This window comes from Stegodyphus dumicola, chromosome 3, assembly GCF_044657685.1.
Source record: "Stegodyphus dumicola isolate Sdum_Otavi_A_Nest chromosome 3, ASM4465768v1".
In the NCBI taxonomy this organism is placed as follows: Eukaryota; Metazoa; Arthropoda; class Arachnida; order Araneae; family Eresidae; genus Stegodyphus; species Stegodyphus dumicola.
Window position 1 is genome coordinate 21,529,696 of NC_140770.1, and position 25,817 is coordinate 21,555,512.

At 34.5% G+C, this 25,817-nt stretch overlaps 1 protein-coding gene across 3 annotated transcripts in view; it reads right to left on the reverse strand.

Moving 5' to 3' along the window:
• Positions 1-914: 914 nt before the first annotated feature.
• LOC118193977 (membrane metallo-endopeptidase-like 1) overlaps positions 915-25,817 on the reverse strand; it is a 100,031-nt gene continuing 75,128 nt past the window's right edge. For 2 of the 3 annotated variants that reach the window (XM_085812327.1, XM_035365154.2), the window contains 3 exons: positions 25,204-25,302; positions 24,302-24,366; positions 19,691-19,997 (listed from right to left, as the gene is read on the reverse strand). In XM_085812327.1, the coding sequence (XP_085668453.1) occupies positions 19,898-19,997; positions 24,302-24,366; positions 25,204-25,302 (264 nt within the window). In that variant the 3' untranslated portion in view covers positions 19,691-19,897. Of the gene's footprint in view, positions 1,165-3,089; positions 3,166-19,690; positions 19,998-24,301; positions 24,367-25,203; positions 25,303-25,817 lie in introns of those variants that run through there. The other variant, XR_015039968.1, reaches the window with a different exon arrangement.

Consider the following 25,817-nt stretch of genomic DNA (forward strand, 5'->3'; position numbering starts at 1 on the left):
TTACTTGAAAGGTACGGCTTCTCAGATAACTTTTTAGAAGTTTAATGAAGTTAATTGGCAGATGAGCAAGGTATAGCTTGTAAATTAAACCATCATGCCACACCTTGTCAAACACTTTTTCTAAATCCAAAAAACAACTTGCAATTGTATTCTTTTTAACAAATGAATCAGTGATATACTCTTACGGCAGGTTGCTCTCTGAATATTCACAAATAAATTACTCTTTAAATCAATCACATTTATTCACAATTTACGTAGCGAAGAAAAAACAAAACATTCTACAAAACATATCACGCCGCGTTCATATCGCTAGCGATAACAGCACACGCACGAGGAAGAACTAACTACAACAAATCAGCTCACTTCACTTGAGAGAAAAGTACATAGTTGCAGCAATGCTATACATGAAAAAACAAACAGTTAACATTTAATTTAAAAGTTCGTTGCATGGTTGCTGCATACTCCCCTCCCAGTGTCAACGATATCGTACAGGGAAATGAAACTGCGCGGTTTTTAACATATGAGAGCATTCACCGAACTTTTCAGACGCACCTTGTAGATATAAATGCTTTCCCTTTGCATTATTATTATTGTTTGTGTACGTTTTGACGAATATTTAGTAAACGAAATTAAAAATTTATTTCAAATACTTTGTATTTAAGAAAAGTTTCTGAACATTTCCCCCCATTTTGTAAAAAAAAGGGGGGTGAGAGAGAGTGAGAGAAAATATATAGCCTATGAGTTATTTTTACATTTTAGATCGTGGACTCATCCCACACAAAATTTGAGACCATTCTTTTGAAGTCCAATAATTAATTAGGAAATGTGTTATAGGAAATATTTTTGGGAAGTGGAAAATATTAATTTCGCAGAATCAAATTTGAATCAAAATTCCTGAAACCTTGAGAGGAAATCTAAATTTTATTTAGACAAATGTTATACATATTTCAGAACTGTTTAAAATATCTGCACTCGAAAAATGCATTATGTTTGTAGAACAAATACAGTAATGATAATAACAATGTTCAAATTTTCTGAAATTTTTATATGTTCAGTTGATTTTTCTACCAAATATGGCACCTGTTTTTTCGAACCATTGCTGATTCTGATGAGCAATTGAATTCTTCGGCAAATTCTGGTAGATTAGACAATGCTCCTGGCACTCTGAAATGCAGAAAATGTCTTTTAGGTAAATGAAAAAAAAATGTTATTTCTTTACTTCAATGCTCTTTCTCATAACATCATTTCTTATTTTTCGGATATTTTCTGTGACTGCTTCAGTGTTAAACAGAAATACGCAGTGTGCACAAAAAGTGCACATGGCGTACATTTTTAATACTTTCTTTTTCATTTTCAATACTTTCATTACTTACATATAATTTCAGTTCATTTTAATACCATCCCACTATCCTTATACTTATGTTTAAGAAAACTTTATACTAGTTGTAATAATAATAATAAAAATTTAACACTTGCACGACGGAAGTTGACTTAGATTTTACTTTCAACATTTTGGCTACTTGATATCATTTTTAACTTAAGGACCCGGTCTGTTAATAAATAAATTAGATTAATTCGAGGTTCACGTTCCCTAAAAATGCCTTTCAATAATACTCTTTTGTTATTACTAGCGTGAACTCTTTAACTTATGTATTAAATTATTGATATGATAAAAGAATTTTCACAGAAGTGATTTCTAAGATTCCAAATGCTAAATATACGTTTAAATATTCTCATGTATAATTAATTTAGAATCGCAATATAATAATCATACAAAAATGTCCTTAATTAGAAACGTTTTTCATTTTCAATTTAGGTTGAAAATGTTGGGAGTTAACCATGTGCCTGCCACTTCCAATCAATTCAATAAGATTCTGTTAGTAAGACCTCCCTTTTGAAAAGAATATTATATTAATCAATAATTCTTACAACAATATGAATAAAAATGCTCATTATTTAATCTATTAACATAAGAAACCTCTTTCTGAGTCGATGTTTTATTTTTTATTACTTACAAATGCAAACATTGGCTCTTTGTGTACACTCCATGAACACAGTCGCCAATTAAATTGGAGAATTGCAACTTAATTGGATATTTCGTTGAATAAAACAAATTATCTCGGTCATTTTTTGCTGTAGGGTGTCACACATTTTGTTTTCTATTCCTTACAATGAGTATAAAAGTTTCCTATACAAGCATAGGAACAAAGAGAAGTTATAAAAAATTCAATTTCGTTCTTTTTACAAAACTGATTTGTTTAAATTTAAAAATGCAAATATGTGTATTTAAGTAATATAACTAACTAACTAAGATTTTTACCGCAGCTCGTGAACCCAATCACATTCTGGGAACGGGAAAAATCCCGAAAGCGTCACCCACCGATGACTTGAAACATTCCTGCTGGGCCCAAGGTCCCACACCCCCGAGACACCAACAATTTTATGGTACCCTCTATTGATCGCTCAACGATCAAAAGCCAACCGCTAAACACGGGCCGGTGAAGACCACCGTCCCGGCCGGACCGAGACCACGGTGGGGTGGGAGATGGAAACTTAGGGTCGATGACCGGCCGTTAATTTGGGCTACCTGCCACACGGGATGCCCCTCTCCTTAGGCTTTTACATATAATACCAAGGACAGCAGGGACCAGACGCTCAATAGCCCAGTTTGCTATTTGGCTACCAATACCCTGGTGGAAGGGACTTACACCTCCCGGCCCATGAAGAGCAAGTATAAACCTACCCCATGGACCATCGGGAACCGCCAAGTTCATAAATTTTATACCCCCGTGGCCGAGACTGCCTAGGTACAGATCCTAGCCAGTAGCTTCGCAGAGTTCTCTACGTCGACCCCCGGGGGGGTAAATAATATAAAACATTTTTGTTATTGGGAGTACACTCGTTACCAGCGAAAGTTTATCAACCAGCGAAAATAAAGGCTGGACGTAGATATTTGCGGGCACTGTATATAGTATTAAGTAATTAACATTTTCGAACCAAATTATTTTTAAACATTGTTTTTGTAAATTCATAGTTATCAAAGAAATTTATACTATTACATAAAGAAAGATCTTATATGCTTTACCAACCTAAAACGCATTGGAGTGTGTGATTCTTGGGTAATCTCTGCCTCAGAGCTTCTGGTCTCACTTTGCTGCACCATACCTGAAATAGTTGAAGATAATTATTACTTTGCATTATAAGTCATATTTGTGGTATTTGTGGTAATGATATAAAAGGTTGCATTTGAAAATTGTATTGCTATTCGTTAGACATCAGAGGTAAATTAAATAAATGAATACACGACCTGTCAAATGAATGTCATTATGCTGACTTGGACCCAGCTGAACTCTTCCGATATTAAGACGCGGTGGGCAATCTAATAAAGAGCCACCTCGGAGATGGTCATAAACACTCTTATCGAAGAACCGAAGCCCACATCTCCAAGTAAAACATCAAATAATTTTACAAACGCACCGCTGAACTGGTCTACCAGTGCAACCGCCCCAGCGAACAGAGACCACGGCGCGGTAGGGCTGAATGCCCTCTATAAATAATGGAACAAAAGTGGACCATTTTTGGGAAAAGTTGTAATACCAGTTTCCCCTCCTTGTTTATACTCCGTGTCCCCGCCTAAAGAGGCGAAACTAGAAAGTACCTACGTACTAAGATCAAAACCAAAATGAAACAAGCATCTGGTGAAAGCCGTTCGAGCTGTGATAATGGAAATCTAAAGAAAGATGGGTTGGCTATAGTTAGATATGTGGGTTACGCCCACCTAACATGAAGTCTAGAAATTAAAAATTAATTGATATTATTGTCTGATACTATAGTAAAATATAATTTAAATAAGTACAGTAACCCTGAAAAAAAGGTATTATCTACAAGGAATGGCACACTCGAGCATATTTGCGTTTGTTGTTTAGTTATTAGCAACGAAGTGGGTGGAGCTTAAGCGATTGGTCGGAGGCAGTCACGAGGAGGCCTGCGAGGAGGTCACCCTCCCGTGAACTGACCTCGACTGTTACATCTTGAAAAACTCTAAAGTAAAAAAGCTTTCAGTTCTCGTTAAACAAAGTTTTTGTAGTTTCACAGTTCGTTAATACACAAAAGGTATGCTTTGTAAGAGTTCGAAAATTTACAGTTCTTTTCACTCAGTAAAAAAGCACAGAGTTCCTTTTTTAGACACAAAAGTTTAGAACACAAATTAAAATTTCAATCTTCTTGCTGATGATTACAGCGTTCTTAAATGCTTAAATGCGAATTGCATATGCTTATGTAGCCTTGCGGCTTTTATAAGCTCTGTTCTTTTAATCCCTAGGGAACATCACAGTGTAAACTATCAACTAAATCCCAGCCGGGAAACAGATCAAGGTAGGAAAGAGGGCCCGTTGGCCGCAAAGTGCTAAGTCAAGCTAAGATAATTGTTACAACTACCACTTATCAAAGAGGTTATGAGAAATATTCGTAATCAAAACATACATGTACAAATATAGCGATATATAGTTGCAGAAAAATGTACAAATAAACAAATAAAGTGTAAATTAATGATATTTACAATGAGAAATTCAGCAAAGTGTGTGCCTAAGTGACGAAATTGTGGTCCTGCATTCTGTGAGCAGTAAAAGGCCTTAGTGTGACATCTTCTGGGATGCATATGTAGTTTAAAGAAGCATTAAAATTGCCCGCCGTGCACTTTAAACCTTTATCATAAAATTTACTGTTTAATCTATGCAGGTACTCATCAATGTATTCTACCTTCAAATCATCATCCAGTAGTTTGTTCCTAATGCAGTAGTTTGTTCCTTGTTTGACCCAGTTAGATAGATGGTTTGGTTTGGGTTATGCGATTACGGCAAAACATCGAGAGCTATCTGCCTAACGGAAGGGATGCTTCCATGGAAGACGTTCTAAAGAATACTGGCTCTTATACACGTTACACAGGAGGAAAACCACGGAAACGCCCATGCAGCCAGACCGTTCGGGGAATTCGAAACCCGGACCAAACTATGAGTGTTCAGCGACTTTACCGCTCGGCCCGTATGATTCAGTTAGAGGAAATGTACTTCATGGGCATTTTTGTATTATAGTGAGTAACATTTAGACCAGCGTTTTTCAACCATTTTGCGTATTCCTTTCATCTTAAAAAAAATCTGATGTGTGCACCACATGGCTTCCTTGTACGGAATATTAAACTATACGCATTTTTTCTTGCATTTCATTTAAACGTATAGGATTGAATTAAATTTACATCGTCGATAGCGCATAAACCACAATAGAATAAATGCGCTCTTTAAAATTCACTGTATTTGCTTACCATAGCGACACTCTGGCCCTAGGTTCACTTAACAGCGCTACATTTCAATCATTTTTTAGATCTTAGATCTTAGCTCTTATCTTTACAGCTGGCATTAACTACAAAGAGTTGTAACCAGTATCCTGAAAATTATAACTGTTTAAACATTTGCTTGGTAATCATTTTTTAACCTTTATCTTCACTCGCATTTGGTATCAATTACTCTGAGTTATCTTCCAATAGATCAAGTATGGCTTAGGCCTTTCACGTTTGTATCAATAAGAAGATTTACTATTGGTACATCTATCACACAACGGCGTAGAATGCATTCAAAAACTCTAAGGTTTAGAGTAATCTGTTCGCGGGGAAACAAAAGTTTCCATAGATCTTAAGTTGTAAATCAATCTTTTACAAATGGTCGCATTCAGTCTCTGCTAGATATGAATTCGGAGTTATTCTGCGAATTCGAAGTCTGCGTGCAATTAATCAGTAATGTCCTTAACATGCACCGAAACGTCAAAGTTCAATCAGACTTTGGTCAAAAACACAAAGTTCATAAAAATTAGTAGAATTTGCATCCACACACAGTTGTCCTTGGTCAAAAACACAAAGTTCATAAAATTTTGTAAAATTTGCAATCACTCAAAAGTCACATCCCAGGAAGACACGTTAAAACTTTATTCGCAGATACGCCCATGTGGGCGTGTCAACGAAAAAAGTAGCACAATTTCCACTTTAAATCTTGGAATTAAACAAAGTTTACAGTCATGAATACAAAATACTTGATTAAATATGAAGAAAAATGAACTAATTACATATTTACAGTTACCAAGCTACGTTATGGTATATTGTGCGGGGTCTTTTTACCACGCTTTCAATTGTAGGATCGTAGTGCACAAACTTCGGAAGGAAGCATATCCTGAGTTACTTAAACTTTCGAAGAAATTATGAGACGAGATTAATACCTGTTCGTGCATGGCTTTTACGTTAAGGTCGTGCTAAATATTCGCATTCCTCACATACCAGGGAGCTTTCACTATGGAACGTAGAATTTTATTCTGGAGAATATCAAGTTTAGCACGCTCTGTTTTATATGCGGTTGCCCAAGCCGGCACGGCATAAAGCATGACAAGTTTTATTAAGGTGATATAGAGAAATTCTTTTGATCTTGAGTGATAATTTAGAGTTCTTGCCTATTAGGCTGTAAAGTGTACAAAAAGCCGCATTTGCTTTATCTGCCACTGCTTTCACATGATAGGCGAATGTGAGCCGGTTATCAATAATAACCCCTAAATACTGGTAAGAGCTTTCACGCGAAACAACTTCCTTCTTAATTTTGATCTCATTATTGATAATTACACTTCTCCTTTATCGTCTATAAAGAATAATACAACATTTGTTTGAGTTTAAATTTATCTTCCAACCCTCACACCATTTATTAACAATCATTTTTTAACTCAGAAGAAATTTATATCATTTTAAAAATTATCTAATCGTTGCCACATGTTCTATTGAAATATTATAATAAATCTAAAACGATACATAAAAGCAACTAAGCAAAAAAAAAAAAAAAAAAAAAAAAGCTTTTCACAGACGATTTAGTATTTTTCATTCAATTAATTCAGTTCTCACTTCGCGACAAGGCAAAAATACATAAAAACTTAAAATGTCTGTTTTGAAAATTAGGAAGTAAATCTTGAACACTTATTTTCTCGAACGAATTCCAGAATGGATTAAGCACGATTTAATTCGCAATAATAAAAGAAGGCGTTATCTTTGTTATTGCGAAGCTAACTTTCTCTAGATTGGCAACAAAACTTTTATTCTGATGTTTCAAATGTAAACAAGCAATGGCCGACATGGCAAAAATTATTAGGCTTAGCGGCACTTAAACAAATTTTAAATTTATGATAATTGTAAAAATATTGCATAGAGATTTATTAAAGGCATAAAAACCTTAACCGAAAGATAACAACAGCACAATTCAATCATTTTTAAAACAAAAAATGCACAATTTACAAACATATAAGAATAAAGAAACCGAGATCACTGAGCCGAGTAACAGAGTGGATATATACATATATTTATCTACTTCTAGTGCGGCTGATTGCAACCAAAATACGAGATGCACATCTAACATGTTATAGCAGTCCTATATGCAAACTTTATTCTGTCCTTACGAAAAGATGTCAAGGAAAAACATTGTTAACTTGCATTCGATAGCGGTGGAAATGGATATTTGCGTTGAAATATGATGCCTGAAACTTTTCGCGATTACAATATTTCCTTTTTATTTCGTAGAAGGAAGTAAAAAGAGAATGCTCAAAGCTACCGCTGGGAACATCATTTATTTTTTTCATAAAGATATGTAAGAAAATTAAACAAAATTTATATGATTGCATTGTTTGCACATTAAAGAAATTTACATACCTATTTAACTAATTCATTAAGGACACATCTACAAAATAAATTAGAAAATTAATAAATTTAATGAGAAGAATCAACCTCGTGAGATCTTGTTATTTTGTCAACATGCCACAAACACAGAAGCAGAACGTAACCCTGAGCTAAAGAACTAATGCTCTCTTCGATCTTACATAGTTTTCTCCCGCCGCTGAGAAATTTACGGTACCACTTCACGTAATTACTAGAAGGCTTCTCTGGCTACGGTTATAGTTACATATAGAGATCAATTATTGTTATACAAACACCAGACAGAAATGTCGCCAGACAGAAATGTCATATGCTGATTTTTCTCCAAAAATTAGTCGCCAAAGAAAGTTGGTGAGAAAAATGATCGCCAGCCTGGCGCTCTCTCTTAAATTTGCCGAGATGGACATTTACCAGAATGTTAAATGAGCCTGATCCTTCAATATTATTTTTCTAGCAGAGCTTTATGTAACACTGTGCAAAAACTGGAAACGTTCCTAAACTCGAAGGTAGACCTGTCTCTTTTGCAGAGGCATTCTCAACCTTCTAGCTGTGAAATTTTCATCCTAATGTTGATGAGGCTGAAATAGTTTGAATTCAGTTTTCAGTTAATGTATGAGGTATTTTCTCACTTCTTCTAGCCTACTTTCGTTATGTAACGGTTAGCACACTCGGCGTGTATTCGAAAGGTCCAGGTTCGAGTCCCGGTGGGGCCATTGTACATATTTTACATCTCCTGCTTCCGGAAAATCCCCTAATCTCCTCCACCACCTTTTAGTTCCCTACAGTGGCGCCCGAACTAAAAGGTGGTGGATGATGGTTTTTCACCACCAGGATTTGGCGACTGCGTTCCCTAATCCCCAGTCGCCCTTCAAAAGAAGAAATATATAAGGTATTTCTTCTCTCCTTTCTGCATGCTTTCGTGGTGTAAGGGTAGCACAATCGACGCGAATTCGAGAGGTACAGATTCGAATACTGGCGAGGGCATTGCTCATTTTTCACATCTCCTGTTTCAGAAAATACCCTAATATCTCTACAAATGCTTTGAATAAGAGGACATACTGTTGCGCACGCGGTTTTTATTCTTGGTGTTTAGCTAAGATTCTTGTTTTTTTGCAGGGAAACAGTAGATAAAATGATGGGCTCCGAATATTCGGTTGTAACAAAGCTCAGTGTTGTTTGTCTGAGGGAAGAAGTGTATTCGGACAGGGTGTTATAACAAAACAAGCTACTCACAAGATTACTCACAAGAAAAACGACGTTAGGAATAATCAAATGCCTATTCACGAGGATCCGAACTTGGTGGAACTATAATGGCCAGCGTTGATATGAACTCACCCACTTTTGCGAGGGAAACTTAACTACCTCAGGAATTCTTATTTATTTACTTTTCAAAATGGTATTCTTTAAATTACAGAGATATGGTGTAGTTATTTTCAATATTGTTTAGAACGTGTCTCCTGGATTCATGGTGGAGTATGTGAAAACGGCACTGTAGTAAAAATTCGATTTCTTTTCCAACGAGCTTCAGTAAATGATACCACTCGAGTCAGACAGCGAACCATTTTTGGAATTTTGGAGCGGGGAAAAAAAAAATTATGATGTTAAGATTCCATTCCGGTACTTAATATTTCTGAACTTAAAAATCTGGATCTTTAAAAAAATTTTGAAGAAATTATGTTTACTTTTTTCTTTAGCAGAAACATCTCCCGCCGAAAGAGAAAATCCAATCCACACGCACTGTTCCCTTCTGCTTAACACAATGCTGTTTGTAATATGAATATTATACATCACATATTTCCAGAAAGCCCAAATATTGTACCGTCATTAGATATTTTTGAAACAGGATACATGAAAAATGAGTAATACCCTTGCCGGGAGTCGAACCTGCACCTATCAAATAGGCTACCGTTACATTATGAAGGCATGTTGGAAAGAGGAAGAAAAAAAAAAAACCTTATATACTTCCTCATTTAAAGGAGGACTGGAGATGAGAGGACCCAGTCGCCAAATCCTGGCATTGACGAATTATTGCCCACTCCACCTTTTAATTCGGTGGCTACTGTGAGTCCTAACTTTTTTGAAGTAGGAATATACGAAAAACGAGAAATGCCCTCGTCGGACTTGAACCTGTACCTCTCGAATATGCGCCGAGTGTGCTACCGTTACACCACAAAGGCATGCTCGAAAGGAAGGGGAAAATACCTTATTAACATTGCATGCCTTATTAACATTATTAACATTATTAACATGCTTTATTAACATTATTAACATGCCTTATTAATATTATATTAAGAGAACTTACTAAGAGACACTGTATACATATATACTCAGATGCCCTATCTGTGCTAACGGCTCTCTCCCGGCCAGAGCCTAAAAATGAAATTTTGGAGGACATTAAAGATCTGTTTAAAAGAGGTTCAGGATATCATGTCATTCATGTTCACTGGATTAAGGCACATATTGGACATCCTGGCAATGAGAGGGCGGACGCACTGGCAAAGGAGGCTGCCCTGGGGGATGGTATGGATTATTTTGATGTAAGACCTGCTAGAAGAAAGATGATTTCAATTATGAAGAATTATTACTATGATAAATGGAAGCAGGTTTAGTCTACCTCTATTAAAGGAAATAGGTTCTTGAATTTTATTGAAGTCTCAAACAGAATAAAGTGCTATATGAATATTGATGCCAACCAGATTATTACTAACCATGGAAGATTTCCCTTCTATTTACATAGATTCCATCTCCAGGGCAGTGATAAATGCCTCATTTGTGATAAGATCGGTGACGCAGATCACTTCGTCGAGTCGTGTATCCTTACCCGGGATGTGAGGGTTAAGTATGGAGATAAGAAGATTGAAGAAATGATCGTAAATAGTAACAGATTTCAAGATTTTGCTCAAGAAATAATGAATATTATTAATGGCAATAAAGAAAAGATCGGAATTGAGAGTTAAGATCTTTTGACCTATTCAATAATTTCGTGATCTTTTGAAGGCTGATCAAGATTTTAAAAGAAGTTCTTTTTATGTTTGTATGAATGGTTCTTTGTTGTTTTGTCTTGATTTTATGTTATTACTAACATTGTGGATTTTATTATTTTCCTCAGTTACATTTTTGTGTGAATGATGGATTTTTGTTTTTATTGAGGCTTGCAACCATTTGAACCTGTAATTTTGTGTTTGTTATGTTTCATTTTTTAACACTTTTTGTTACTCGGGGCTCGGGTTTTGGTTTCTCGTTGTTTTAAATATTAAGTCTTTTGCATGCAAATTTTGAATTGTTGGCCTCTTTGTGTGAGTTTTGAGCACGGCCGGCTCGGTGGCTCCTCGTTTTTGTGTTGGACGGGCCTGTCCCATTTTGGCTATGTGGCCGATTTGAATCGGCTGGGGGGGGGGGGGGAGCCGGGGCTGCGCCCATTTCTCTGACCTTCATTTTCAGTGCCATTCAGAAAATCTGAAAAAGAGTACTTCTTGTATTATCCAAAAAAGTTCTGGAAGGTAGAGTTCCAGACGGGCAATTCTTTCGCGGCAACTCACATTTCGATATTCCTAACAGTTCCACATCTATCAAACCTCTGAGTTTTGGATTTGCCAATGCCCTAGATCTATGTGATTGTATTTTTAATTTATTCTGAAGTTTTCAAATTCAGCTCTTGAAAGCATGTTGTGTGATATTTTTTTTCTAGTATTCTGATATATATGATATATCTTTCAGTTTGCTGTGTTTTTACATCCCTACTATTAGGTATTTAAGTAATTAAAAAAATAAAACAATGGTTAATCTGACGATGCGTACCTCTGAATAACAACTAGTGACGCAGAATTTGTTGTTTATGTTTGCTAAATAAACATTCTTTCATTTCAATGTTTAATTCTGAACCTCGGAATTAATGGTGGTCTTTTTGTAATGATAAGCTATCGATTACAAATAATTATTCTTACATATTTCTTTCTATCCTACAAGATTTCACCTTATTTTTCACACAACTTTAAGGCAATTACGTTCTCAGTTCTAGAACTTACAGACCTCAAAGAGGTGAGGAAAAAAACAGTGAATTTAATTCATATTTTTTATGTGTCATGGCTGTTACACATCTCGCAGTCTAGCTCATTTCGTATAGTAGAGGTTTATTTACTGAGTAAACTAGTAGCTGACATTCACGGGCTGTGAGCTCTTTATTTTGTGTCGGAAAGAATTCGTAGTTTATTTTTGAGGAAAAGAAAAGACTAAAAATTTCATACTGAGCTTTAAATTTAGCTGCACTTTTATACACAGAAATGGCTTTTTAAAAAGGTGCAATACATTTTAACTGTTTTTTTTTTTTTTTTTTTTTTTTTTTTTTTTTTTTTTTCTTTGACAAACTAGCGACTTTTGATCTCTCACAAATGCAGAAGTGGCGAGCATAAAATATATCGTTAATAATTTTGCTCTCGACGTATAAGAAAATGCCCTACCTAACATACAGATACCTAAAATTTTATTTTTAATTCCCACTTACCTTCAACTACACACTGATATTTACAATAATTACTGCTTCAGAAATGATAAAAAAGCTACAGTTTTCTTCTAAACGCACCCGTTTCCTTTGATGGAGATAAACCTAAGTGTTTTAACTGTAGAAACAGTACTTTTATTACTAAGATTGTGGGCGGAAAATGTAACATATAGCGAAATTGTCACTTCTGATGACTAAAATTTAACACCACAGATCCTTGTTAATAAAAAAGGAACTCTCTCTAATTCTCCCACAATTTAATATCTAAGATCCAATAAAAGCGCATTTTAACGAGGAGATTTTTATTTTACTACTTTAATAATAGAAGCCTATATCTTTTTAAGGCATACGATTACTTGTCTTTAGAGTAAAATATATGCAAGATGTTTCAATAGCTACGGCTATTCTGGCAAAATTGAGATAAATAAGAATTTCCTTTTCAGGAAAACTTTCTTGCGATAAATCTACTAAAGCGTCTCTTGTAAAAAGAGATCATAAATCGATGGTTGCGTTGTGTTAGTAAGTTAAGAAAACTGTAATGTTTTTCACGAACCATTTCCACCTGAATGACGTCTCTTAATGTTCTAGGCTAAGGTATGTTCCCAATTCTACAGAATGGGAAGGCAGATCAGTTAACGAAATCAAATCTAATTAATTTAAAAGTAGTAACATTCGATGCCCTTGCAAAAAGTCAACACTTCTTACTAAGATTCATTATTAAAATACTGCAAAATTATATTTTTCCTTCGCCGTTGAACGAGTGGGGAAAACTTAATGCTTGTATTTTTCACAGATCGCAGTACCCATAACGTAGTTCGTTGAACATAATTTTTATATAGAAAATAATTTTTTTTTCAAACTTTGCATTGCCAAAACATGAATATTTTCGTCATTTCAAAAACTTCTGTAATTGGAAGTACACAACTACAACCTGCGATTGCGAAAATAAAGGCCGGGCAAGGCCTTTTAAACCGGTTAAAGGGATGGCTATAATACACATTTAGAATACCGATTGTTGCAAAAAAGATTGCCGCATGTTATTATGTTATTACATGTAATAACAGTTACAAAGTTTCAACGCTCTACAGCTAATCGTTTTCGATTTATGGGAGATACACACATACGCGAATGTGGAGACGTTACGAAGAACTTCTTTTTGAATCTGTTTTTTAATCCGAAAACGTTTTTTAATCCGAAAAAGTCATTTTACAATCCGTTTTGGGAAGAGGAATCCTTCATTTTGTCTGTACGTGTAGACGCCATGCAAAAAATTCGTCAAAATACATCCGGGGAGCATATTTCACAAGTGCATATCAGCGTAGCCACGGAGGGAGGGGTTTCGAAAAATGGACCAATGAACTTCTATTGCTGTTGTGACGCTAAATCTTCGTGTTCATGTGAGCGTATGTTGTTTACATTTTAATTTGCATTTTCTTTAGAAGTGCTTCTGCAGATCAATGAAGTTTAGCATTTGATGTAAACTTGGAAGATGTGCAGATACTCTTTCGGCATTCTATTCTTAAATGCAAACTTGTTTCCGTCTTTCCAAAGATAGGACCTCAAGGCAAAAGACTATTCAAAATTATGTTTCGAAATATATTTACCTATGATAAAGCCGGTTTTTATAAGTAATAAACTAAAGTAGTAGTAGTCGCCGTGGTCTTTAAGATAATGAACCAGCTTCCATCGTTGAGTCCATTTAAATTCCGGAGTTAACATGATATTCGAAAGCATGAAGTGCCTTTGTAGATTAGAACTCTGAAATTTCTTTGAGACAAAATTCGTCAGGGATAATGGGTGGTAGGGAAAGAGCAGTATGAGACCTTCAGTGTAATGTAATGCGTTGGCCATACGGAAATTTTTTTGAGCTGCACGAATGTGTGGTTTCATGCTTAAGGTTGAAGGCGTCAAGATGCTTTAAATCGTGGCGAACACTCACTCGTTCTTTCCATGAGATTTAGGGCTCATTTTGCTTGAATGGCCAGACTCCTGATAGCAACAGCAAGGAATGTCTAAATTAATGGACTGGCTTGATACTGTAGGCTTGAAGGATTTTTATAAATACAAAATGTAGCTTACATTTCTGTTTTGATTACGAATCTGTTAATTATATTGGGAGTGTAAAATTTTCAATTTGTAGAATATGTATTAAGGTCAGAAAAATAAAAATGTTCTACATCGTTACATATACCTTTATTGGAATAAATAAATTTACAGGCATACAGTTGAAAATCTATATATCATTAAAATGGAAGATTTTTCATCAAAGAAATAGCAAAACTACACACAAAACCTAACTTATTTTGATGGTCAATATTTCTGCATTGACTAAAGTATCACATAGTATATCTTCGTGAAATTACAGTTGGTGAAGCTATTAAATGGGAAAACTAAATAATAGACAAATTACGTATATTGACCGCTAATGAATCTTAGTGACCATACCATAGTGAATTTATATTTGCGTTCTACGAAATTATTAAGTACTCATATCTCTGTGAATTTCGAGTAGGAAAGCATGGAATACTTGTATTTAACTCTCTAAAGTCTTATCAATATTTAAATAAATTAAATTTGTCTTCTATACGGCCATGCAAAATATTAGGTCGTAAGGTATTTCTCTAGCCTTCTTAGCATGCCTTCGTGGTGTAGTGGACAGCGCGTTCGACGCGTATTCGAGAGATTCGTGGTTCGAGTCCCGGCGAGGGCATTGCTCATTTTTTATCTCTCCTGCTTTAAAAAAATACTTAATGTCTGTGCAAGGTTTTATATCCACGGAGGCTGGTATAGTTCGACCCGTCTATAGCGCAACCCTGGTTGGCATTCTGCCAAAACACATAGACTCGTCCAAAAGGGGCGGTATTACTTGCTGGACGTGAAAGGTCTTCTCCAGAAAGAGCTATGCTGGAGGGAAAGAAAGTCCCTATCCTTCTACCCTATTTTGTAGAATAATTATGTCCGAATGGCGCATGCGTGTTTGCGCTCATGGTCGCGGATGAGGCGGTCGAACTATACTCAGAGTTTTGAGATTGCCTTCGTAAAATTTTGTACGGTAGATCCTTCCAGAACACGAAGTATTGAGGCTGCATTCGTAACATTTTGTACAATAAACCATTCCTGAACACGCATTTGTGGAACGTGATGTTACGTATGTACGTTTTCTTAATTGTTTCCATTTAATTTGGCCAACGCAAGAATTTCAATTTTAGGCTGTACGCTGCAGAACATCTGGCGCTTTGTGATAGTCCTTTTAAATGACTGGTTTGAAAATTCGTTCATTGATGAAAATCAAACATTATTTTGAAAGCAAACCATGAGCTTGAAAGTCTCATCTCGATAACGCGCAAGAGCACAGGACTGAAGACCTCAAAACATTACATCCAAATATAGAGGTTTTTATTCCTTCAACCAAAGACCACTTCCTTATTCCAACCAATGGATCAAGGTATCATGAAAACAAAGGACCATTAATTAAGACACAATAACACGCCGAACAAATACTAATTCAACCATCTTCCATTGGAGAACTAGATTTTCTAGAGGCATTTCACATTCAAAAAAAATCTTTCTGTTCTAGTTAACGATCCTAATTCCAATCCATCTTTGCCTTCGGCCTTTAAAGAAATTATGTTTTAGTTCTGGTTTCATCAACAGGTGGCGCCACTAGCTTATTTTCTGTTCAGGCTTTCTTATCTTATCTGATCATTATATCCTATCTCGTTCATTTGCGCTTTTGCAGCTGACGATGGTGGTTCGGTAAAACCATCGAAATTCGTCCTGTGAAAATTTGAAAATATAACGCTGATTTTTGTTATTTGACTTCTGAATTAGTAAAGACCATTATGTCAGGCATATTTACATCTCTGCAAATAAAGCACCAGACGAAGGAAAGCACGACAGTCTAATAACATTTGGGAAGCAATTCCATATAAGATACCGCAAAGAAATGATTAAACTCCCATGGGAGTAAGTGAATTCCTCGACAATGATTGCTTGCTACCAGAAGATCACTGCCAGAAGTTTTCAACAGCTTTGAAGGATTTTTCCTCGTTTGGAAATGAAGCCAAGGATGCTTACAAAGGATACGTACAAAAAGCAAAAGCAATAGGAGTTGAAGGATTTTCAGCTATGGAAGGAAGAGAAATTACCGAATTATCAGAGAATGAAGATCATGATAAGAAAACGAAGAACTGGATGATGCTACAACATCAAGCAAAGCTGAAAGTCAAAATAATGAAAAAGGTAAAGGGCCTTAAAGTACAAAAATTTAAACGAATTATTAAAAAAGGTACAAGAGAGCTGTCTGATTTTGTAAATGAGATTGACCTAAATGAAGAAACAAGAGGGCATTTTATGAGAGGCATTGAAAACTTTTGCACTCCTTCAAATATCGTCAAATATTGTCCTAAGTATTTAAAACTAGCTATTTAAAAAAATGTGTTAAAATGTTAGAAAGCATTTAAAAATTTTGACATGTACCTATTAATTAAGCAGCAAGAGAAATCCTTTCAGTTAACATTATTTAATTTTCTTCTTTTAATTACAATGATATTTAGGTTAGGTATACATTCTTAATCTGAACTACGTTACTTCGTTAGAACTTAAGCTTTGAGGAACGCGATTTGGCCATACGCGCAAAGTGGTAATGAAGTTACCCCGTGTTCAGCAAAGGCTTAATGTATTTTGTTTTGCAAGCACGTATCTAAAATCAGTATTTAAAGATTTTAAATCTCTATTCATTTCTTTGAATTATTCTCTACGTTTAGTTAGAAAGTGAAATTTAACAAGCATGAAGAAATTTATTCATAAATAATGTTTAAAATTTAAAGGTGGGATTCATCTTTGGAATATTCCTTGTTCTGATGTTTCTTATATATCTTAAATTACATAAATCACATTTATAAGAATTTAATTATATTTATTTGCTTAATAATGCTTCGTATGATTTATCAAAGACTCGCCTTTATATTTTTGGTATTAAATATTATCATAAATATTCATTAAAATATTTTAATCTTTAAAATGCGATTCCGATATGATGTGAATTCCAGTATAAGAACGATAGACTACATGATTACACAAATATAATTCCATCATTAAAATAATTAGTCCCTAGTATTTTTATTAATTACTTAAGTTCCTAAAATTCTTAAATAATACAGTAAATGTATGCTCAAAGCTTGCAAGATTCTTTTGCTTTTCCTCTGTACCCATGTTAAGGAGGTTAGATACCCGAAGGAGTTTAGATAGTTCCTCGCTTACAGCCGAAATAAAAGTAATTCCTTGACCGGAATGTAACTAAAAAGGCGCTCCATATCTGAAAATTCAGTCCTATATCATTATATGTGCTATTGTGACAGCCTCTTGATCAGAGCTGGAATACGCTTTAGGACACTTCTTCTCTTGGCCGTGTTTGTTCGGTCTTTTCCAGCTTGCACAGGAACCGCGTTTGTACGTCATCCCTTGCATTACTCCAGTCGAAGCACTCTCGAACTGTATTAAAAGTCTTCATTATTGCGAGGTGATCTCCTGTTGGACTGCTATGTAATTTTTCTAGGACGTCCGAGAATTGAGATCTTGGAAGTATCATCTGCCATCAGATGGCTTTTCTATCATCAAAATCGAATTTTCATATAAGACGCAGTTTCGAATACGGAATGCGTCCCAGACAACCCAATATTGTTTCGTCTTAGGATCGAAATTTCTTGTCAGGTAGGTTTTCTCTTTGCAGATTCTATTAAGTCAATTATGGGTTAAATGTCACCGTCTTTCAACTGGTCTTTTCTGACATCTTCATCACTTCATAGATCTGGGTCAGACGAGTTGAATTCCTAACGTAACGTACAACTGGTTTAAGTAGATCGTATTTAGCTTCTACCTTGGAATAATATCGGGTTGGGCAATGTCTTCTGGATAGAGCATCTGGGTTTAGTGTGACGATACTTTCCAAAGACTGATAATAATATTCCTGGACCCTCTGTGTCCATCCAGCTATTAAAAAATTAATATTACTCTTTCAGTTTCTAAAATGCATCCTGATATTCCTTTGTCCTCAAGAACATTTGCTTACTCTTTATCAATATGCAAAAGGGTTTTGCGATAGAAGAAAAGTCCTTTATACACGTTCCATAGTAGGTGCTCCTATAGTAGGTGTTGTCTTCATAATATTACGTTTCTTTGTTACCTTTTGCTTATTAGAACTTTATTAATCTTCGTAAACGTGAAAGCTCTAAGCTCTGTAATTAATAGATTTAAGTACAAAATTGTGGACATAGCTAGTAGTTTCTCCAGAAAAAATTCTCTGGAAGCTAAGGCAACTGAGAAACAAAATGTCCACAGCAGATACAGCTTGCATCTTTGCGAAACAGGGTTTTAGTGCAGCTGCTGTTGATGCTTTCCTATGGGTCACCTTTCTAACTGTTCCATTTTCTCTTACTTCTTCATTTTATACGTTGTTGTACTTTTTAACCTTTCCCTCATACAGTAATACAACTGTTTCACTATCTTCTAAAAGCCTCCAGTTTTCATCTTTCCTCACGAAGTTTTCGACAACATTATTAGTACTTTCTTTTGAGCGGAAAATGTCTTCAGTAGTTCCTAGTTTTTTTTTTTTTATCTCTTCTCTCCTTTATAAGATCTCTTTTCCTGAATGGTCCTACAACCTTCTTCAGAAATAAAGCAAGTTTACTTACTCATTATCATTCCAAGATTCAGATATCCATTTTTCTACTTTCAAAATGTCTATTTTCCTATTTTTGTAAGTATGTCACACCTTTACTCCATGGCTAAGACAAAATGTTAAAGAAATTCACTTCTGTATCTCTTTATCAATGCTTCCCAAATGCCCTGCTTTATTGATTAGCATACCGAAGTCATGCTAGGAGGGAGTATCGTGGCTTTTATGTCTTCACCTTGTAAATTATCATTATCAGGAAGGAATGAGACATTATTGAGAATGCGAAGCGCCTCTCTTTGGTAAAGGTTTCGATTGAGATAATTAACTTCTAAATTAAAAAAAATAAACTATTAATACATTCCATAAAAGTGGCTCATTTCATCTCTGCATTTGACTGATTTTTGTGTAAGAAACAGAAGATTATAGAAGTTTCCAGACCCATTACTGATTGTTTTACTTTTTAAAAACTCCTAGGGATTTTAGCATTCGTTTACGAGTTTTAACGTATAGCTAGTTTAGCTAGTTTCAGCTTACGGCTGCCTATTGCATTGCTGCATGTTAAGATGTTAGCTAAGCCTGGGGTCGATTCCCTTCCGTCTTGAATATGACGATGTCATTTTTTGATCCTATATTGCTATCTGATCGATTCGATTCACCTTTAAAATACTGAATTTATTCGTAGATTTACTGGCTAGGATTCTGAAGTGTTAGTTTTGAATATTACATATAAGTTCTTTAAGCAAACTCATTAAGTTAATTGAAACTAAATCCTTTTCTCATGATTTGATTTATTTTAAAAATTTCCATAATTTGCAAATAAATTTAAATATTTTATTAAAAGAAGAGCTTACAATTATGTAACTACTTCTAAATCTTAAGTGCAATGTTTTATGCATACATTCAAAAATGATAACAGTAAACAATATCAGTTACAGCAATAATAACAGTGCCCCTACAAAACGTTTCTAAAATTCCGATTCTTCGTTTGGCTCTCCTACCAAACTCGACACTTATTTTTTCGGTTCATTTTAGAATCTTCTGAGCACTGAAATGCCTTTGCAAACTCTGGCATATTAGATATCATTCCTATCGTTCTGTAAAAGAGAAAAAATATTTTAAATACATGTATGAGGAGTATTAAGTATGAGGAGTGTGACTTTCGCTTGGAGCATTATCAATATTTGCTCAACAAAAGGGTTTTATTTGTGGAGATGTCTGTTATTATAGATATTTGGGATATGGCGTCAAAAGCAGTTTAGTGTTCATAAGCAACATTTTTAACCGCAGGATTCTATCTAAATTCTCCCTAGTTAGCGCTCCACCATTGGCCGAGCGGTTCAGCTTACTGAATACTGGTCGCCGATCTGGGTTTGAATTCAGGTAGACGGGCAGCTAGATGGTTTGTTTTCATGGTATGTAAAGTCCATACAAGCCAACGTCTCTTAGAACGTCCTCCATGAAGTCATACTTATCCTCTGTCAAGAGACCATTTGTGGATTTGCTATATTCAAATAAATTATCGCAATCTAACCTGCCCCTGGCTCGCAATTAAATTTTTACCGATTATGCAAATGGCTAAATTTCTTGCTGGAGCGTAAGAAAGTGTATGTTTGGTTACATTCACAGAACCCCATTATCGCATATTCCTTCTGCGCTGCTTTTTATATTAATTTATTGCTAAACTATTTGTAGTCAATCAATGAGGTGTTTATACTGATTTTATTCTTGTTGTAGAAAGTAAACGCCGTGAAAATGTTAGCGTTTTTTTACGGCAGATATTGCAGCCCAGACCCTCATACGAAGGTGGTACTCTTCTCTTAAAGAACGGCTGCCAAAATATATTCAAGGATGTCGATGATAGCAACTATGTAATGTATTTATATTAATTAACCGATTTTTATGATTTAAAGTTTACTATTATTTCTCATTTCCACTAACCATCACCGGGATGCAAATAAGATTGAAGAGAATTTCAAGGGAGGATTTTTAGATGTAAAGCTTTTCGCAACGTGACTTGCAGCATTATTTTATACCGCTCAACTCGGCCTGTTACATTACGGTATTAACCATTTTGCTAGCCTATGTCAAAACGCCCCAAGTTTTAACTACCGCAGTTAGGCCAAATTTGCGTAAGCTCAGTTTACCATACTTACTTAAAAATGAAATTTTTGCTATTTTACCATCCGCAAGTACCGGAGATTGCTTGCAATACAATTAATGTTTACCTTTTGAAATCAACTGACATGAAAATGTTATTTGAAACATTCATAGGACTGTCTGGGTAATAGGATGTTATTGACGCTATAGGTGATTACAAAGTTAGAACTCTACGACTATAAACCGCGAACGCCCCTGAAATATTGTGACTCATAATTTTTCATTATTCACACACATTTAATGCACGAGGTTTTAATTTATGATTAAACTTTTGATTTATGAATCTTCGTGGATTTTACGATTTGGCACAACTGCGAGTTGACGTTTTTCGTTAAATTCTCCAAAGATAATTAAATATCTATAGTAAAAGATATTTCTCATAAATAGTAACGTACATTTATATTTTAGAACTAATATCAATGATTCTTGAATATAATATCATTTTAAAGTTGAAATTATATTTCAGGTTGCTTAATTAGCCAACATTTAAGTTCTCGACTACTGACGTCGCTTTGAAGAAAATGTATCCTCCAGTTATTAAGGACCTTTATACCGACTGCTAACCCATCTAGCGAAATACTTTCTTCCGGCTACAGTAAGAAGAAATGCTATAAGGATAATATGATTATTTGTTTCTCTTACTGTTTTGCCTGTATTGCTTCTATTTTTAATATCAAATTAATCCCATAGAGGTCGTCTAAGTTGTAGTTTGTAAATGCCATTTTGTTCTAATTCGAACGGATCAAATGAGCGCGCTTGTTCCACGTCGTTTACGTGATTCAGCGATTTTTTATTTTTCAGTTCTTAGCTTTTGAAATACATTTTATGGTTGATTTGTTAACTTTATTCATGTAAAAGTAAGTGAAAAACTGTTTTTATCATAAAGTAATGGCCGATTCAGAATCTATGAAGCTAAACTCTTGCCATTCAGACAATGATTCAGAATGAACATGAACAACATGAAACGTCTGTAAATGAGTCTGGAAGTAGTAAAAATTGTCTAGATGACTTCGCTACTAATATAAAAAATGGCGGTAAAGATACGAATTAACAGTTTTGATTGGAAGTTATCATTTGACTGATTGAAAGGGAAGCAAAAGTAGCAGATTAAAGACATATCTTCTTGGGTGCTTAACAGCTCGATTAAGACCAGTAGAAAGAAAGTTTTAATGTGATTTTACTGACATGAAAAACCTAATATCCGCAAGACGTAGATATGTGTGTTCATTGAAGAAATATGTCAACAGCAAAAGAATTAGAAAAGAAACTCGGCACATTTTTCTGAGCTATCATGTTGAACATTACCTCTCGCTTTGTTTTAAGATATATCACACTAAATCAGATCTTTGAAAAAAAAGAAAAGTAATTAAATGTAAATGAATCGAAACAAATGAAATATAATCGAACATAATTGTAAATAAATGTTATTTTCAATATATACCACTGTAAATGTAACTTCTTTGTTAGGCGGCTTCTGTAGGAAGAAAAGGCTAGTTCCAGGGTTGTTTTGGTTTTGGTTTATTCGATTACGGCAACGCACACGAGAGCTATTTGCCTAAGGGGAGGGAGGCCTTCGCGGATGACTTTCCAAGAGCAACTGTCTCATATACACGTTACGCATGGGGAAAAACACGAAAGCGCCCATGCAGCCTGCTCGTTTGCATGATTCGAACCTCGGACCGAACTATAGTGTACAGCGACTTTACCGCTCGACCATTGGTGAGCTGGTCCAAGAAAACTACTATTATTTTATTTGCAATAAAGTGTTTTTCTAAATGCTTAAAAATTTTACAAAAATTTATTTTAATAACATTTTCCTATTTACGAAAATAAAATTTAAAAATGCCATAAAAAATGTGATTATTTTTTGGATCGAATTCAAGAAAAATGAAACGGTTAAAAAATTATGTCTGCTAACAAAATATCAACTAGTTAGCGATATTTTGCTAACAGTACTTCTCGAATCCGATCTGAAATACTCTAAATAATATCTCAAAAATAAGTAATATGACGATTCAAAATTTAAATGTGCATATTACTTAAATCTGAAGCTATCATTTCGAATTTTCTGGGTGTTGAAAAAATGTCCTTTAGCACCGAAATAATTTTTGAACCTCGATAGCTAGTTCTGTGAAAGTTGTGTCCATTTAAAGTAAAATAACTGTCGCATGTCATTCAAGACAGATTGTACAGCTTTTAAGTCAAATTTCTAAAGTTACCCATTTTATCGCTAAAAAGAGATATAACTAGTTTTCAAGGCAACAGTTAAAGTATAGAGCTTCACCGTTTATTGGGATATGACACTCTTAGATGCCAAAAAGGGACGGTTATGTCTGTGTATTACCCCTTTGTGATGAAATGTTACGTCATCCTGTCAAAGAGTATTAGCCAAGAAATCAAGTTATACACTCAGTATGAAAATCACGAACACGCATGATTTGTAACAACCTCTGATAATGTCTTCGCAACCAATCTTGTGTTGGTGCCGAACTGTAAGAGTGATTTCGCAATTAATTTAAACGTTTCCACACACACTCAAATGTAAAGTACACACCACAATGATATCTCTCGTACTGCAGTTAAAGTAAATTAGACATGTAATACTCCTTGTTTCTGTAAAGATTTTGATTATAGTAGTCACTGGGAGATAAGAGATATTAAGAAAAATTAATTCAGAGTGCTATGCCGCCATCTTGTCCGACGAAAATGCAGTCCATGCAATATCTAACAAATCTTCTCTGATTGCCAATTTATGCTTTCATATTAGGCATGACTTTCTTTTTGCGTACTATTATTCGTCCATCATTGGGGCAAACTCTTTGAAGATTTTATGCTTTGAGATGTCATTAGAGACTTATTCACCAAACTGGATACTGATTTTTCTTCATTTCGGGTCTTCTGATATTATTCTAATCGTTATTATAGATACGCTAATCATTATTCTAATTTATGTAGGACGTACCTTTTATGACAACGAGATAAAATTCTTGATTCTTGAAAATGCTATTGAAATTTTTCTCTATCTCTGAGAACTTGTAAGCAAATTTCATAATTTTCTCCTCTAGGGGTACTACTACTGATTTCATTCGAACATCATAGTCATTCTACAGTTAGTAAACATCTTGTACAACTGCAGTTTTCTGAGCTCGAGACCTATTTCACTGTTTAAGAGCTTCATCTTGCGTATGTTTGTATAGGCCAATTTATACTATTTAGAAAGGAATTTAATATTTTCACTTACCTAACGTCACCTGGCGCATGTGCATCTTCATACTTTGCTACATCTGTGTATTTCTCACACATTACCTGGAAAATATTATGTAATTATGGTGACTAATAGTAACTATATATTTTATGTCAGTGGATGTGAATGTATTTTCAGTTGCTTTAAAATCTATTGGTTCTCAAAGGTAAAAGAAATTAAGGTGGGTATTTTTAGATTAAAAGTTAGAAACGTAAACAGAGTTTTACTATGAGCTGTATATCGTTCCATTACATTAATTATTATTCTTAAACTATTCATACTACTAATTCATTTCTTTGTATTTGAAATTAAATTATAAAAGAATTTCTGCTTCCATTTTTTTATTTATTAAAATTTATATAAAAAATATTCATTTTAAACTGCTCATTCTTATTTTTAGCAACGTCTCTATTATGCTTAACTCATTAAATCAAGAAACGTATGCTGAATAATTATCATAGGGCTTACAGTCTAAAGCAATATTTAAAACACGAATTATTCAAAGTGTTAAATGTGTCTTACAAACGGCCGCAAAGCCAAATGATATAAACTTCGGTCCGTATCTTTTGTTGCATTTCCTATATCAGTGGTAATTATAACAACATTGATTAATTCCCCTACCAAATTGTTGCCTTGAGAATATTTATAAAAGTACAGTTTCTAACATATGCAAAGGGCATCGCTTTAGATAAGGGCTTCTTCGATGGGGATTTCTAATGATACGTATTTCAAGAAAGAAAAATTGCTTCTGTAGGGCAATCGAGAAGTCTCTAGAAATGATTATATATATTCCAGTATACTTTCACACAAACATTCTCAGAATGATATTTGCAGCTAAATAATAATGTAATCGCTATGTTATAAATGTCTTAAATGTGTGTGGTAAACACTGCACTTACTCTTGCTGCGCTTATAAAGAACAATTGATCTTGTGTATAATTCTGCAGTCCCGGTAATTTCCCTTCGCTTTTATGGTCTTTTACCCACGACTGATAAGCCTGCAAAAATACAGAACGATTCAGAGTTAAAATATGTTCTCAAAAGTACGTGTTCTTAAAACATGTTCTCAAAAGCAAAATTGAAAAATAAATTTGGGTTTAAAAGCTGTTGATCACCACAATATTCAACTATGACCTTTTATAATGTAAATTTGTGTAATGGATGCATATCGTGCATTTATTTATATATACATATATATACATATACATTACTATTTAAATTAATAAATTACTATTAGATTGAAATTAATATTTAAAATACTTACATAAATTCTGACTATTTTTTTTTCATGTTTTTAAATTGAATTTGTATTCCTTGGAGATGGTATATGGAAAGTTTTCTTATTATAAATTATTATGAATTATATAAATATACACATACATGTATATATATATACCACGTGATTTGTATAAACGTGTATAATTTTTATAGAGAGATAAGTTACTCAAAGAACGATTCGTAATTCCGTAAAATAATTGGAGTGCAAAAGCAGTCCTCATATACTAGTATGACG